General features: G+C 39.1%; 1 protein-coding gene across 1 annotated transcript; it reads left to right on the top strand.

The window, feature by feature from the left end:
* The first annotated feature begins 295 nt into the window (after nt 1–295).
* DNA2 (DNA replication helicase/nuclease 2) lies at nt 296–13,855 on the top strand. Its single transcript, XM_053449928.1, has 20 exons — nt 296–669; nt 2,984–3,154; nt 3,587–3,773; nt 3,904–4,049; nt 4,632–4,748; nt 4,857–5,076; nt 6,277–6,394; nt 7,403–7,568; nt 7,865–8,059; nt 8,805–9,035; nt 9,349–9,465; nt 9,898–10,007; nt 10,133–10,242; nt 10,600–10,824; nt 11,086–11,279; nt 12,416–12,505; nt 12,591–12,792; nt 13,212–13,301; nt 13,420–13,602; nt 13,691–13,855. Exons 1-20 carry the CDS (start codon nt 566–568, stop codon nt 13,853–13,855), a joined length of 3,141 nt encoding a protein of 1,046 aa, XP_053305903.1. The 5' UTR covers nt 296–565.
* The last annotated feature ends 3,847 nt before the right edge of the window (nt 13,856–17,702 follow it).

Consider the following 17,702-nt stretch of genomic DNA (forward strand, 5'->3'; position numbering starts at 1 on the left):
GTAATGGAATGTATGTCACACATGCATAATGCATACACAATATATCACACGTGAATTCTGTAAATACGTTTCCATTAGATACCTGGCACCACAATATATATTTCCTGGAGTTAATGCTATATGTTTATTGCAATGCAGATAGGGCAGGCCAGGGTATGAATGCTGTTTTACTACACGTTGCTTTACAGCCAGAGACTGGAAGAGCACCCGGTAATAGGTATCAGGAATGGTCACACTGCTTAATGAGTGGATGAGTGACAGGGAGGCGTGGCTTTCCTGCCGTCTCAATACTCGTGGTACAAAGATGCGATTCACTCACCGATTAAACGTTCTGATCTCCCAGAATCAACGGACAACGGTTACTGTGTCCCCTGGCTTGGGACTGGTAAACACATTAACACCCAGCGACTGATAGGCTGTTTCTCGTGTTGCTTCTCCTACTTTCCCGCATTTTGCTAGTTTTGTTCCCTACGAGTTGCCGTCCCGTCACAGCGGGACCTATGAATAGGCGGGTAATGAATAGCGGTATAGAGCGTGTACAGGCTGCGTGCCGGTGACTGTCAGCATGGAGCTTCCGGGTAATGAGCCGCCCCCTCCAGCAGAGGATGAATGGCTGGAAATGATGATGGAGACGAGTTTTAACGAGGCCGAACAAAAGCCGAAACACAGGTAACCCCGCAGCCACAGAGACGTATGTGACCGGTGCACGAGTACATGTCGGGTTATAGAATATATATATATTAATTAAATTACCAATCCTTCATCTGTTTAGTAAAGCTTAAAACATCATGTGACATACAAGTGTGCACCAAATACTCGCATGTATTGCATGCTCCACATTTACTCCTGTGCAAAGTGCACATTATAATATTTGAAGGCACTTAGTTACTGAAACTGCTGTTGACTGTGTGTGTGTGTGTGTGTTTATTAATTTACCCCGGTTAAAGGACACTTCTTATATATATATATATATATATATATATATATATATATATATATATATATATATGCCACTTTATTAGGCACACCTGTTCAAATCAGCCAATCACATGACAGCAACTCAATGCATTTAAGCATGTAGACGTGGTCAAGACAACTTGCTGAAGTTCAAACCGAGCATCAGAATGGGAAAGAAAGGGGATTTAAGTGACTTTGAATGTGGCATGGTTGTTAACAAAAAAAACACTAGGATCTACTGGGATTTTCATGGCCAACCATCTCTAGGGTTTACAGAGAGTGGTCCGGAAAAGAGAAAATATCCAGCGAGCGACAGTTGTGTGGATGAAACTGCCTTGTTGAAGTCAGAGGAGAATAGGCAGACTGGTTCAAGATGACAGAAAGGCAACAGTAACTCAAATAACCACTCATTACAATCAAGGTATGCAGAATACCATCTCTGAATGCATAACACATCAAATCCCGAAGCAGATGGGCTACAGCAGCAGAATACCACACCGGGTGCCACTCCTGTCAGCTAGGAACAGGAAACTGAGGAAACAATTCGCACAGAATCGCCAAAATTGGACAATGGAAGACTGGAAGAACATTGCCTGGTCTGATGAGTCTCAATTTCAGCTGCAACATTCAGATGGCAGGGCCAGACTTTGGCATAAACAACATAAAAGCATGGATCTATCTAACGGTTCAGGCAGATGGTATAATTGTGTGGGGGACATTTTCTTGGCACGCTTTGGGCCCCTTAGTACCAATTGAGCATCATTTAAACGTGACCTGAGTATTGTTGCTGACCATCCCTTCATGACCACAGTGTACCAATCTTATCAATCCAATACAGCACCTTTGGGATGTGGTGGAAAGGGAGATTCACATCATGGATGTGTAGTAGGGATACACCGAAATGATAATTCTGGACCGAAACCGAAAATTCAACATTCGCTTGGCTGAAACCGAAAATGACCCCCCCCCTCAACACACCTATATAAAAAAAAAAAAAAAGTTTCTAGCACGTACTGGTTGCTTGGGCATGATAGGAGTGTGATTGCCGTTAACAATCTCATATATATATATATATATATATATATATATATATATATATATATATATATATATGTATGGCATGAAGAATGTATATGTGTATAATCTCAATGAAAAATTATGAAGAGAACCCTTTAGATACCTTGATCAATTTGAATTCTTTGTCCCTCGATGATGGCAAGCTGTCCAGGCCCTGAGGCAGCAAAGCAGCCGTAAATCATGAAGCTCCCTCCACCGTACCTTACTGCTGGGATTATGTTTTCACCTGGGTATGTGGTGCCCTTTTACACCATACATATCGCTACGTGTTCTTCCTGAACAATTCATCCTTGGTTTCATCAGTCCGCAAAACATTTTCCTGGTAGTAATGTGGAGTGTCAAGGTACTTTTTGGCACAATTTGGGTGAACAGCTCTACGCAGGTTTCCAGCTTTATGCAAATCAGCAATTCTTGATTGTAGGTCTTCTGAGATTTCTGTTTGCAAGGCACTGTTCACATTAGCAGATGCTTGCATGTTTAATTTATAGGTCAAAGTGGCTCCAAAATACACCTGTAATCCTGTCTTATTGATGGGACTTCAGGTTTGTTAACTCCTGACTCCAATCAGCTTTTCTTGAAGTATTTAGCCTAGGGGTCACCATATCTTTTCTAACCCACACTGTGAATGTTTGAATGATGCATTCAATAAGGATAAGGACAATACAATAATTTCATTAGTTTAAACAGATTGAGTCTGTTTGTTATTGTAGTTTTAGATGAAAATCAGATCTTAATTTAAAACAAATTTATATATAAATGCTGGTAATTCCAAAGGGTTCACTTTTTCTTGTCACTGTATATGTAATCGTGGATTATCCACATTTTTTTGGACAAATTAAACTTTATAATGGGCAGCATATCAAACCACTGGGATCTTTTCACTTATGGGAGAGTACCTAAATTACTGTCAATTTCAAGTACTAGAATTTCAAAACTTTGTGTACTGCAGATACCCAAAAATTACTATCCCGTGGAGTAAATTATGCAGAGGCCTCAACAACAGATACTGCGTTCTGGATGTTAAGGAAGTGTATGGACCGAAGGCGGAAGAGAAACACCTGACTATTACAGTATCACAGGATGGCGGCGACACCGAGCTCTGTATTCTTAAGGATGATTGGTAATGGGTCATAACCTAGATAATGAGCTTTTAATGAATAATAAAAGGCATGTTTGAATTCACCATTTTATAACTTTATTATTTCCTTGATTTGAAATCAAGGAAGGGCTGGCCCAGGGGCAGGTGAAGGTATGTAAACCGTATTGGCCCCTTGACACTCCCTTCCTGGCAAGTTGCATGTGCACTGACGCACAAACATTCAAGCTGAAACACGCTTACGCATACATATTGATGATCACACACTCCTACATACACTTTCACTCTAACATACATACGACGAGGTCGTGTAACCTCACTCCACCTTGCCACCTGCTGCCACGAGCTGAGCAAGAGTCCCCTCCTATTTGAAATAGTGATAAGGGGTAGTATTTTCCATAGATCTGATTGCAAAATGATGCCATTTATTTTATATACATTTTTCCATGTTTTTAGGGTAACTCTTCAAATAAACCCTGGAGATATTATTCACTTGGAAGGAAGTTGTGTGCAGGACAATACTTGGACTATAAACAGAGACTCGGGATATATTATTTTGTACCCTGACATGCTTGTGTCTGGCACCAGTATAGCAAATGCAATTAGGTGTTTGCGAAGATCGGTCTTAAGCGAAAAATTCAAGGTGAGTATTATGCTGGCTTTTTTATAAAAGGGAAATCCCCACTGGTGTCTCTTTATGCCAATGACACAACAGTTGAGATTGCGTTTTTCTTCTCACTTTTTGTATGTTTTTCTTTTTTCGTTCTTTCTAGGTTTGTGATAAAGGATCTCGTCAGATGCTGATAGGCACAATGCTGCATGATATTTTCCAAAGAGCGACGACACAGGGGTTTACCCAAGAAATATTGCAAGAGCTTGCCCTTCAGGCAGTGCATGGCCCAAAATATTTGAAAGAGATGTAAGTGGCATCTCCTATAAAATATCTGTATGTTGCTATAAAATACTGCGCATTATGTTGGGATACTTGCTGGAACAATAAGCCTTGAGACGCTCAGCAGGTCAGCACCTGCTACACAGGGACTTCGGCGACTTCTCTTCCCTGTGACATTCATCTCATACTCTGCTTCCTTGTTCCTCCGTGATAGAGGTAATGGAGACACAGCGTCGGCCTACTGTAGCGCTTGCCATCCTTGTATTTTGCTAGTTTTCTGGTCATCACTTCCTTTGGTGATTATGTAAATTAGTAGTTCTGAAAAATGATTTAACAATATATACGGTAATTTCTTATTTTACGATCCTTGCTTCTAAGAATGTTCCTCTTGACCGGAATTATTTATTAAAGCACACATCGAGGCAGACTGTTTAACTCTGTACTTCATGCACCAAAATGTACCCATCAGGCTCTGCTGGATTAAGTGGCCAAATACCTTTTTTCCTTAACGATTATATTTAGAGACTGTATTATATACCTAATTCACTTTGATGCAGTTTGACATTCTATTGCTAATCTGTCCATTATTCATTTGTCTTCTGTCTCCAGGTATCAGTTAAATTTAAATCAAGCTGAAATTATGGATGAAGTGCAAGAATACCTGCCGTCGTTCATTAAGTGGGCCGATGATTGCATGATTCCTCCAGCTCAAGGCAAATATAAACTGTAAGGCCTCAATTTGCTGATTTTCTCATTTGAGGTGCCTTTTTTTAATTTTACATTTGCAGTAGTATTGTACTGCCTCTGATAAAATGTTTTACTGTTTTATTTCAGATCAAAATCCGAAGAGCAAAGGCACGTGACAAGTGACAAACAAGTGGCAGAGTTTTTGGACATAGAGGAAAATATTTGGTCCCCGAGGTTTGGCTTGAAGGGGAAAATTGATGTAACAGCTAAAGTAAAAATTCACCAGAAATCCAAAAGTTATTTTAAAACCATGCCTCTGGAACTGAAAACCGGCAAGGAGTCAAACTCCATTGAACACAGAAGTCAGGTGGGTTTTTAGATCTGATGGCCTAAAAGAAATGGTTAACTTGGAGTATAAGAATATTCAGTTGAGTTACGGGAGAGTATATTAATGTTACATGGATATACTCAGTTGGCAAGGCTCTGCCAAACAGAGGTCCAAATGATACATGTCAGGGGAAGCCGCTAGTAAGCTAATACAGCAACGACTACACTTCACACATTTCACTAAAACTCTGTTTGCTTTATTGATTGCTGAGAAAATATATCTGACGTGGTCACTTATTTAATTTGCATATGCTGGCAAACTATGATTAGTTAACTTAATTAGGGCAATCGGCAACTAATATTTTGAAAAACACATGTATGTGATCTCAAAGAGGGCCTCTGGTGTTTCCATATATACAACATTAAATATTGGTCTTCACCTTAATTAACTGATAACTTTTAAACAAAAAATGTTGGGAATAGGCTTGTTAATCTAGTTCACTTGAAAGTGTCTGCACTTTTATATCTAGATGTACAGAAAGATAACCCTGGGCCGTCTATGTAAGTGTCAGTGTCTGATGTAGAGAGTGCTAAAGATGGGAAATCTTATGATTGATTTCTTGTCCTGTATATAACCCCCCCCCCATTTGATTCACTCCTGCTACTGTGCGACTTACCTGTAAAGCCTTCGGCAGGAGGCCGCATTGCCACATTACTTGTGCTGCTCGCAACGAGCAAATGTTGAGTCAGAGAAAGGCAAAGGATTACACTGAAAAAAACAATAAAATCCGCTGTATCCAGGTTAACCTGGTATAGGAAAATGGATATGGTGGTATCTGAAGGTAATGAGTCTTTAGAGTTGATACATTTTTTTTATTATTTATTTTTATTGGGCCAACATACAAAAAGATGTAATGTTACAAAAGCTTTCAAGACCTCAGATGTCTCTTCTCTAGATTGAATCCTCCTGGCTGAAAAAATACATTAAAGTCTGCATCCCAGTATTTCATGATTTGAGTAACAGTATCACATCTTAAAATTTTATTTTAATAATGTTTTGTTTTTTTCTACATTGCCAAGGCGATGACTATTAGTCTTCTATCTGTTTGATCTCTGAATGCCTTCTAGGTGAAACCGTTTTCATAACTATTTTTCGGTGTAATTATTTTCATCTCTTGTTCTCCACCGGTATACAATTGAGCGAGATTTATCTATGCAATATTTATTTATTTTTACGTAGGTGGTTTTGTACACTTTACTAAGTCAGCAGAGGAGAGAAGACCCGGAAGCTGGTTTACTGTTGTATCTGAAAACAGGAACTATGTATGCAGTGCCTGGAAACCATCTGGATAGAAGAGGTAAGATATTGGGGGGGGGGGGAGTTTGTGAAATGCTTCCAAATGAGGGGAATTGCACTTTATTTTCTGTGAAAGATTTAGTAATGTACAGAGTAGCCAGAGTTCTAGAGCTGGAATCCTCCAATCAGCATAGTGTTTTATACTTTTCTTTTTTGTGTGTTTTAATGACAATGGTGTCCTAGTGTACATCATTAAGCAGCTGCTGGCCTTAAAATGCCAGGGCCGCTTCTCTTCCCCTGTCCAGTCCTGTATGGGTATTGTCCACATGACCCTTCACTCAAGGGAATAGACCCTTAGCGATGGGGACTCATTGTCATCCTACCATACTATATCTGAGTTACTGGGCTCAGCGGACCCCGTTATCCTAAAACAAGAATCCTAGAATATCTAGGAACCTTAAAATGACTAGGTGTTTACTTTCCTTTCTTAAAGGAGCCCTACAGCACTATCTGCACGTTAGATGCATATTGGAGTCCACTTTTCCTGCATGAATTCTTTAGTTATTGGTGTTGGAGAATGTGACTGTTTCATTAGGCTCCTACCCCAGCTGCCTGTATTGAAAGTGGATAATATTTGTGTAAACTTGCATGCACCCCCGTCCTAGTCAGTGGGGGGGACAGGCTCGACCACTTGTATGCTATCAAGCATTGGTGTTTTGCTATCATACATGCGATTTGACTGCTGCTCAGCTCTGTTGACCTCGGTGAGAGCCCTACTGATTGTGTGCAAGAAGTAATGCTTCCTTATTATTACTACTGGTTTCAGTAGCGGGAGCCAGGGGAGGACTCTAAAAGTCTAATTGTGTTACCCCCAATAACTGAAGAATTAACCAATTAGCATGCAGTATAAAATGCATTGGGATCCATACAAAATAGAATGTATTTTAGAGAAAATGAAAGGCTTGTCTGTACCTGTCTGTTGGGATCTTCTGATTCATGCTGAATGTAGAAGTACTCGGTTGTAAAGGTTTAGAGAAAAAATAATTCTTGTTGCTTTTTTTGTTTACAGAACTCTTGAAGATTAGAAATGGACTGTCCTTTTACCTTACAAATATCATACGCAGATCAGATAATGGAAGTAAGGAAATTAAACTAGCCTCTCTACCTCCAGTAATCGCTGATAGACAAGCCTGCAAATTTTGCTCACAACAGAGGAACTGTGCCCTTTACAGCAGGTAAATTGTGGCCCGTGTTTCAGTTTACATAAACCAACTGCGTGTATTAACTTTCCATATGGCCTACATAAAACTGTAATGTTTGGTTCAAATTATTGCCTTTACCAAAAGGTATAGCCAAGTAGCTGGCATTTTGTTCTGTATCATAAATGTTCATCCCTGTAATAGTCTGAAGGTGGTGGTCATTTATTACCCATTGAACCAGAGGTATCTCCAAAGAAGTGCTTGTTTCATACTGTTGAGCTTAATGTTTATTGGAGATAAGGAGATTTTGATTTATTATTGTTTTTGGATAGGTCTGTGGAACAACAAAATGAAACTTTCTCTGTCCCTTCTGAAATGATCCCAGTCATTGAGAAGGAGACTGAACACTTGAAAGAATCTCATCTTCAATATTTCAGTCTCTGGTACCTCATGTGCTCTTTAGAGGCACATTTAAAGGAATCTAAAATGGGACGCCGCAATATTTGGTTGATGTCGGCTTCTGAAAGGTATGTTAATTGGTGTAAGTGGTTGGGTACTTGCCGACAGTAATATTTCCAGGGGACAATAGTATTATATAAGAAAACCTACCGGAAGGTCACTGGAGGACAGGAGAGGCTCAGCGGGGTCTGTCTAGACCCTGCTGGAATCTGTTTGCTCCCCCTGATGGCACACATTGTGATCAGCAAGGCTGTGAAGCCCGGCTCGCTGATCACTGTACTCCGTGCGGGGAGATTGGAGGGAAGAGAGCGAAACACAATGTTTCTCCCTCTTCCCTCTAGATACACTCGGTGTGTAATAAATATAATATATTATCTCTCCTGTGCTGATCACACTGTGATCAGAAAGCATGGCTCTATAGCTTTGCAAAGCACGTGATCAGCCTGGAGGGGGAACAATAATTTCTTCTGGCAGGTGTCAGCATTTACATCTTGCAGAAGGGAACGGCTGTTCACGTTTTCATACTGTAAAAATGTGCTGGTGCTCGTTGGCTTCTTCTGACGGGGAAAGTACAGGCTGTTGTTAGTCGTTAATATGTGATATTTTCTTCTTTTTTTTTTTTTTTAATCCTATAAGAAGTGTTCCCTGTTAAAGCACATTGATACTAGCATTCTGTTTTGACTATGCTATCTGGCAGACTCATGTATAGGTTTCTCTCTTTCTTCAAAAAAATAGTTGTCTTAAAATAGTGTTACATGGAATGTACGTTGTAATACATTTTCTCATTTAAATGTCATTTGTTTGGGTTTTCAGAGAGGAGGATGGACAGTGTATTGGAAGTCTTTTAAGGACTGGTACCGTGCAGCCTTTTTCTGATGGACAGTACTTGCACTGCTTTCAACGCAAAACCGATACGATTCCCAGAACTAACTTGATATCTGGGGACAGAGTCGTAGTAAGCGGAGAAGAGAGTCGGTTGCTTGCATTGTGTACTGGCTACATCCGGGAAGTGAGCACCGATAGCATTACCTGCATTTTGGACAGGTAGGTTTCCTAGAAGTTTCATCAATTTATATTTGAGGTTGTGGAGACGTTCTTGCTGTTGCTTTATTACATTATCAGCATTTATGATGAGATTAAAAGCTGAAACGTAGGAGGCGATGTTCTTACTGCTTTTTGCCAAAACCGAAAGATTTTCCAGTAGTGTCTGATACATTGATGCGCCAGCCTCCTATTACAGGCTGTACATTGGTTTTCTATTCAATAAATCTGGATGTATTCCTGGCAATACAATATTTTTCCCTTCAAATTATTAATTTCTTTTTGCCATAACTTGATTTTGTATGGGTTTTCCTAGGAATTTAGCGAAGCTTCCCGAGGATACATTGTTTAGACTGGATCATGAAGAAGGAGGAGGTGGCTTAGATGCCCACCTGGGAAATTTGTCAAAGCTGATGGAAAATTCTGCTGCAAGGTAAGTGAGTTAGATGTCATCAAAATATTGATGTGCCGCTAAACATATTTGGAATACGTGTACGGCAATGTTTGTAGGTACGGTTGTTGTGGCCAATAGCAGGAAATGTCTCTATTTTTACAATAAAGGCATATACTAGATAACTAGCTTTCTAATATCCTGTGATTAGTTAGCAGGCACAGCAACTAACAGTGTGTGGACGAGTCAAGCCACAAGATTTTAGGGACTTTCTTCTATTCCAGCCTTCTGGACTTACACTCCACTTCCTGCTGTCACGGAGCCCCATTTCTTCTTGACTCTATGAGGTTCCCTTAGGAATCAAAGTACTTCAGTGTTTAGTACAATTGTTTGCTTTGAATGTTCATAATGTAGTAAAAAAAATTAATAAACAACAAAATCACTTTTTTCTTTATCATTTATTTTTTGGTGTAGCGAGAAGCTGAGGAATTTGGTCATTGACTTCAGCAGACCTCAATTTGTTCAGCATTTAAGTTCTGTTCTCCCTCACAATGCGAAGGACACCGTCGCCAATATATTAAAAGGTAATCTTATTATATTTCAGGGATTCCCATCTGTCTCATTATTAGAATAGATTTATTTTTATAAAAACATTGAATTAATGCAATGAAATATGCATCTTTTGGTAACCTTTTTATTTTAATTACAGGTCTCAATAAGCCTCAGAAGCAAGCCATGAAACGTGTCCTACTGTCTAAAGATTACACTCTTATTGTTGGGATGCCAGGGACAGGCAAAACCACTACAATCTGCACTCTAGTAAGATGATTACACTAATATTTCATACTTGGTGTATCGGAAAGTCGGGGTAAATAACTGGAATCTAACTTTAAAGCACCAGCACAAACATTTTACTTGAGTTATACCATATTGTTTTTCTCAAACATGAACTTGCGGTTTATTCAGTTAAGGGGGCGTTCGTGGGATGATATAGCTTCAACTGCCTCAACTCTCTCTTTATTATGTCCAGGGTTTATCTGCCCTGTAAATGTGTTTGTTTGGACGACGCAGTATTACTGGCGGCACAAGGCAGCAAATGCAGCATTAGGTTTGATCTGTTACTATCATTCGTAACACGTGGTTCCCTATAATCGGCCCTGTGCCCTTTGTTCGTAGGTCCGAATTCTTTACGCGTGTGGTTTCAGCGTGCTTCTGACCAGTTACACGCATTCTGCGGTTGATAACATCCTGCTGAAGCTAAAAAAGTTCCAAGTGGGGTTTTTGCGCTTAGGGCGGACACAAAAAATACACCCGGATGTGCAGACGTTTGGTGAAGAAGAAATATGCAAGGCCAGGTCGATAAAATCTTTAAGTGGCTTACGAGAACTCTACAACAGTCAGGTACGTTAATCAGCCTGATCTGCGCAGGTAACTTGCAAGTTCTTGGGGTGAAGATAAGCTGCAAAGGTTTGTCACAGTTGATGTTTTTTTATGCTACGAGATGTCTCATTTTGGGCCATCATTTTAGAGCTCTTTAAGTACAATAATGTTTGTAAACGGGTCTTTTAACTGGCATAACTATGATTTGTATCATATGTAAGTTAACAGAATATTTTGACATTGTTTTGTATGATTTTCTTTAACTGATTTCTTCCTTTTTAGCCTGTGGTTGCAACAACATGTATGGGCGTCAACCATCCAGTGTTCACGCAAAGGCGATTTGACTTTTGCATTGTGGATGAAGCATCGCAGATTAGTCAGCCAATTTGCCTTGGCCCCTTATTCTTTGCAGACAGATTTGTCTTAGTGGGAGATCATCAACAGCTTCCACCCCTAGTTCAGAGCTCCGAAGCAAGGTAATAACTTGGTCAGGGCTATAAGTGTTATAGACTGAATTGATCCATTGGGGATGTTTATCTTGACTTTTAAAATGCCCTTCTTACACCTAATATTTACAATCCACTACTAGCATATTTCTACCAGTGTGCATGTGACTAAGAAAACCTAGTGGATAAGTTAAAAAAGATTTTTTTTTTCTTCTTGCTTTTGGATGAACTAGTGACCTTTCGCCTCTTGATTCATAACCTTTCCTGCTAGCTAGTAACACAATCTTGATACCGAATATGTCTTATTACCATTGTCTCTCCTTGTCAATCAGAGATGTATACCGAATGGGAAAAGAGATGACCTGAGCTAGTTGTGATATAGTTATGTTTATTGGTGATTAGATCAGGCCAGTCAAAGGGTTTTCCAGGCAAAGAAACTTTGATGTAGACTACTTGGTGACCAAAATCCTAAAATGCTTACAGACACACGAAGCCAACGAGAGACCCGGTATATATTTCAATATCGTGCTTTAAAGATAAATTAAATGTGTTAAAAGCACTCATCCGGGAAATTAAATTTTAAATCTAATCTATTACTCAAAGCCTTCAGTCTGTTCTTTTTTTTGTTGGAGGATGCTGAAAAGGTTGACATCCCAGACAAGTGTAGATAGAAGGCTTTTCTCATCCTACTGTGCTTAAGTAGGAGGAAATAAAACTCTTGTATTGCATAGGGATTACAAAAAATATAAAAACTCCTGTTCTGAATAGTAATTGGCAAGTAGTTTTTGATGTTGATACTGATGCTATTGATATCCATGGCAAAACTCTAAAAAATCTAAGTAAATGAGATGCTATTTTTAATCTAACCACTATTTAACCTTCATGGAAACATTAACTGTAGCCCTCTTTATAGCCGAAACAGAAGCTCAACTGTGTAGAGTCTTTTATGTCTGACATTATAAACTTAAGTCAAATGTCTCTGCTGCAGTAATTAGGGACATTGAATAATCCAAAAAACTCCCTCTTGTCTTTAGTGCTTATTTGGATTGTGCTATTGATGATTTATAGGTCAGATCTGATCCCCTGCATTGTATTCTAGTGGCTCTGGTAGACCTTTTTATGCTGTGACCGTCTGTCTCCTCTAACCTTTACTTGCCTGTTACCAGAGACCTTGGGATGAGTGAGAGTTTGTTTAAAAGACTGGAGAAGAATCAAGATGCTGTTGTGGAGTTGACCGTGCAGTATCGCATGAACAGGTAATCCATGATGCTGTGTCTTCACACAAGTACACGGGTAGGGTGAGTTAATATTCATGTCCACTACTATTTATGTCCACTTCAGCAAGATAATGGCTCTGAGCAATAAGCTGGTATATGAAGGACGGCTAGAATGTGCCTCTGATCGTGTGTCTACAGCAACAGTTCAGCTGCCTCATTTGAAGACTTTAAAGCTGGAACTTGAATTTAAGGAGAGTCTTGAATCTTCATGGGTTAAAAATGTATTGGAGCCTACCAATCCTGTCTGCTTTCTGAACACAGAGGAGGTACGTTTAATATGTGTCTTGTGTCATTTGTTTACTAGAGCACACCTAACTTTCTTAATGCTTCAACTAATGTATGTATATAATGCCCACCATGTGTTTCTGCTCATCTAGTTATTTAGAGAGATAAGAGAGCAAAGGGGAGGTATTTACGAAACCCCTTGAAGACTTTGTCTTTCTGTCTACGCGGCCGGCATGTTCTCCAGATTTAGTTTTGATCTTTGTCTGCATCTTATTTAGGTCTGAATTATAGCCATGTGAAAGTACCTTTATTGTCATTAATGCATTAGTTAAGTTCAACCATTAGCAGCGCATCAGGAGTATTTTTAATGGCTGTAAATGTTGAATAAAAGTTGTTTTCAGCTTAAATGGAAACCTTTTTGTGTGTATGTGTGTATAATATATATTTTCCAATATTCTAGATCCCGGCTCTAGAAACAGAAGAAAAGGGAGGTGTCAGTAACTGGATTGAAGCTAAGCTGGTGTTCCACCTGACGTCCCTGTTTCTAAAGGTATATTCAATTATTCCTTAAAAATCATTGTTATAATCATTGTTATAACGCATAATAATATTTGTACATGGGTAAGCTCTACTTAGTATGTCATGTCTAATTTTGTTTTCACCAAAAGGCTGGCTGCAAGCCCTCCGACATTGGCATCATAGCTCCTTACCGGCAGCAATTGAAAGTCATTTCTGGTTATTTGACGTCATTGTCCTGCAGTGGAGTAGAAGTGAATACAGTTGACAAATACCAAGGAAGAGACAAGAGTGTCATCATGGTGTCCTTTGTTAGAAGCAATATTGATGGAAGAGTAAGTTAACTGCCGGTGCGTACTAGTGGTTTTTGTGCTTTAAATGTGTAGTCCCTAGGCTAACCAGGTCCTTTTTCCCTATGAGCAGTTGGGTGACTTACTAAAAGACTGGAGGAGGCTGAATGTGGCTCTCACAAGGGCCAAACACAAGCTGATCATGTTGGGCTGCGTACCAACTCTGTGTCGCTTTGAGTCTTTGGAGAAGCTGATCACCTTTATCAAGAGCGATAACCTCATATCCTTTTTAAAATAGAATAAATACAATGAAAGTGCCTAATTAGATAGATAGATAGAGAGATATATATATACACACACACATATATATATATATATATATATATATATATATATATATATATATATATATATATATATATATATATATGCACATTGCCTGTTAAATAAGTATAAATGAGATCCGTATGTCTTGTGGATTTTGTTTGGATGATCGCTCATGTTTAAGTAGCTGAGGTTCGCTAATTATGGATTCTGTCTTGCTGCTTGTGTTTGTAGTGTGCAGCAACAAATAACAAAGCTGTTTGTGTGCGGCGTTACCATTAACACATTCACCTGTGCTACTTATATATGTTATATGAGTCACTCTGCATTGAGTTTCCTTGACACTTGAACATTTTTAATCTTCCACCAAAAGCCCATGAACATTTCCCTGGGTGAGTGCCGGCGTCTAATCCATGTCAGTGCACATTACTACAGATCAGTTGGAGCTGCTATGTATCCAGTTCATGTTGAATTTATTTCAGCCTGGAGGCTTGTTTAGTCAATCTCTGTTTGAGCCGTGCGTCTTATTTTGGACATTGACGTTGCCTTTGAGATGGACGTTATGTTGCTGTTCACACGGACAATATGCAGTTTGCCTTTGACATGAATTACCTGAACAGAAAAGGACCAAACTGGAATTGTGTTTCCATGATTTAGGTATGGTGAATGTTAAAAATCACGAGGCTTACTGACTAGTCAGTGGTGTGAGTTCATATAGTAGATATAATAAGCTACAAGTCACTTGTGACACCCATTCATTTCAGTATTATAGCCTTCTAGCTGGATTCAGCAGAAGCAGAAAGTCACTGGATATATATTTACCTCAAAGGATGCATCATTCTGCTAAATCTTGCCTAAAGAAACTCTGGTGTGCTGACATTGAGAATATCATCTGCGTGTGCCATCTCTCATAACATAGTTTTCTCTGTTTCTCCGTCCAGCCTTTTCACATGATGGCTGTTGTAATTCCCATATGGATTTTCGGCACATTATCAAGGTTCCTGCGGGATGTTTGGTCAGCCAATATAATCTGCCGTATACACCAGCCTTTACTAGCCTTTGTTGCTCAGAAATATCTTCCTGTACATGACGCAGGATGTTGTTTAAGGTCTAACCAATGTCTGAGATGGTTAGACGACCGCCTGTTTTTTGGAATGGCTGCATCAGCCACTCAGGTTTTATAGTTGACATTTCTAACTACAGCACATTAACATTAGCACTGTTTTTTTATAATGTGATATCCCCTGCCTTTATAAGTGCAGGTAAAATAAAGTTCTATAATGTAATAAGCTATTGCTTTTTTGAAATAATTTAGAGAAAATAAACTGTTTTTTGAATTTATACACGTCTTCGATTATGTATAAAATGTTTGTTTACAATAGTATTATTAGCATAAATCAGCATGGTTTCATGAAACATAGGTCGTGTCAAACTAATTTAATTGCATTCTACGAAGAAGTAAGTAGAAGTGTAGATCAGGGTGTTGCAGTGGATGTAATCTACTTGGATTTTGCCAAGGCGTTTGACACGGTTCCACACAATAGGTTAGTATTCAAACTGAAAGAAATTGGCCTAGATGCAAACTCTTGTTCTTGGGTAGAACATTGGCTTAGAGGTAGAGAACAGAGAGTTGTTATAAATGGTAAATTTTCAAGCTGGTCAAAAGTGGTAAGTGGTGTCCCTCAGGGTTCTGTTCTGGGACCAATTTTATTCAACATATTTCTAAATGACCTGGCAGGAGGCATTGAAAGTCATGTTTCTGTGTTTGCAGATGACATAAAACTAGATAAAGTTATACAGGGCGAGCAGCATATTACAGTGCTGCAGAGGGATCTAGATAGACTGGGGGACTGGGCACTCAAATGGCAGATGAAATTCAATGTAGATAAATGTAAAGTTATGCACTTCGGAGTAGCGAATGCACAAGCAACCTACACCCTAAACGGTAGTGAATTAGGGGTAATGACAAATGAGAAGGATTTGGGAATTGTTATAGACAACAAACTAGGAAACAATGTGCAGTGTCAGTCTGCGGTTGCTAAGGCCAGTAAGGTATTGGCGTGTATAAAAAGGGGCATCAAGTCGCGGAATAAAGATATAATTTTGCCTCTGTATAAATCAATGGTAAGGCCGCACCTTGAGTATGCTGTGCAATTTTGGGCACCTTTTCTAAAGAAGGATATCATAGCACTAGAAAGGGTGTAGAGGCGGGCTACAAAATTAATAAAAGGAATGGAGCACTATAGTTATGAAGAAAGGTTAACTAATTTAAATCTGTTTAGTTTAGAAAAACGTCGCCTCAGAGGGGATATGATAACGTTATATAAATATATTCGGGGCCAATACAAACCATTGTGTGGAAATCTGTTCATAAACAGGACTATGAATAGGATACGTGGTCATGCATTTAGACTGGAAGAAAGGAGATTTAGACTAAAGCAGAGGAAAGGGTTTTTTACAGTAAGGACAATAAGGATGTGGAATTCTCTGCCTGCAGAGGTAGTTTTATCAGAGTCTGTACAGATGTTTAAACTGCAACTGGATGAATACCTGGAAAAACATAATATTCAGGGATATAATCTTTAATTATGGGGAAACAGCTTATTGATCCAAGGAGAAATCTGACTGCCATTTTGGGGTCAAGAAGGAATTTTTTTCCCTGGTTAGTGCAAAATTGGAAAGAGCAAAGCCGGGGTTTTCTGCCTTCTTTTGGATCAAACAGCAACAAATTAACAGATATAGGAAAGGCTGAACTTGATGGACGCATGTCTTTTTTCAGCCTATATAACTATGTAACTAACTATGTAACTATGTTTACCTGACACTAATCGTTCCCCAAATATGCTTCTAAGATGTAGAGATGTTCGGGAGACTGGAAGTCACAATCCTTTGCCTGCACAAGGTGTATGAAAGTAAATTGCTACAATACCAAATGTTTGAGTATGGAATCTATTGATGTTCCTCTGCTTAATGAAGCCGCAAATTGGGGTTTATTCCCTAAATCTATGTTGCAGTGAGACTGAAAATTATTTTCAGCAATAAACTATGAACAGAAATATGTGGACACACAGGCGGCCATCTCCATAGACAAACATTGGCAGTAGAATGGGTTGCGCTGAAGAGCTCAGTGGCTTTAAACATGGCGGTGCCATAGGGTGCCACAAGTCAGTTTATGAAATGTTTGCCCTGCAAGATCTGCCCCAGTAAGTGGCATTACAAAATGTTTTTGTTTCAGACCGTTTCCCTTTGAGTCGTACTAGTGATACTTGGGATTTAACCCTAAGAAACCCAGGAGTCCAATAAATCCAGGAAGCCTCAAACCGTGATCATGTCATCAACTTGATTTATTGTAATTCGCTATTATATAATCTTCATTTTAGTTTTTATTTCATTTTTTGTTTCAGAAACATTCTATGTACATACACTATGTATATTAATATTGCTTTTGTATCTTATCTAAAATCCAGAACAAATCACAAGGTTCTCTAAAACGCTGACTGAGACAAATTGAACCTCTACGGGTATTTAAGTTGGTCACAGCTGGCGGTATCGCACAAGTCACAGGCGTGGATTTAGCTGCAAATAATGTCCATATTTTCCATATTTTCTTCCCTTCTCTTTAGTAATGCCTTGTAGGGACCTTTTTTACCACAATGGAAAATTTCAACTAGTACCAAACAGCATCTGTAAAGCTAGCGCTGTATTTTAACATTGTTTTATTATATATTATATTTCACACTATATTCTACCCTGCCCACCTCCGCAGCCGATAAGAAGTGTGAAGATACTGGTTAAACAATAAATACAATGTGGGTTTCCTG

Source organism: Spea bombifrons, chromosome 11 (genome assembly GCF_027358695.1).
Source record: "Spea bombifrons isolate aSpeBom1 chromosome 11, aSpeBom1.2.pri, whole genome shotgun sequence".
NCBI classification, from domain to species: domain Eukaryota; kingdom Metazoa; phylum Chordata; class Amphibia; order Anura; family Pelobatidae; genus Spea; species Spea bombifrons.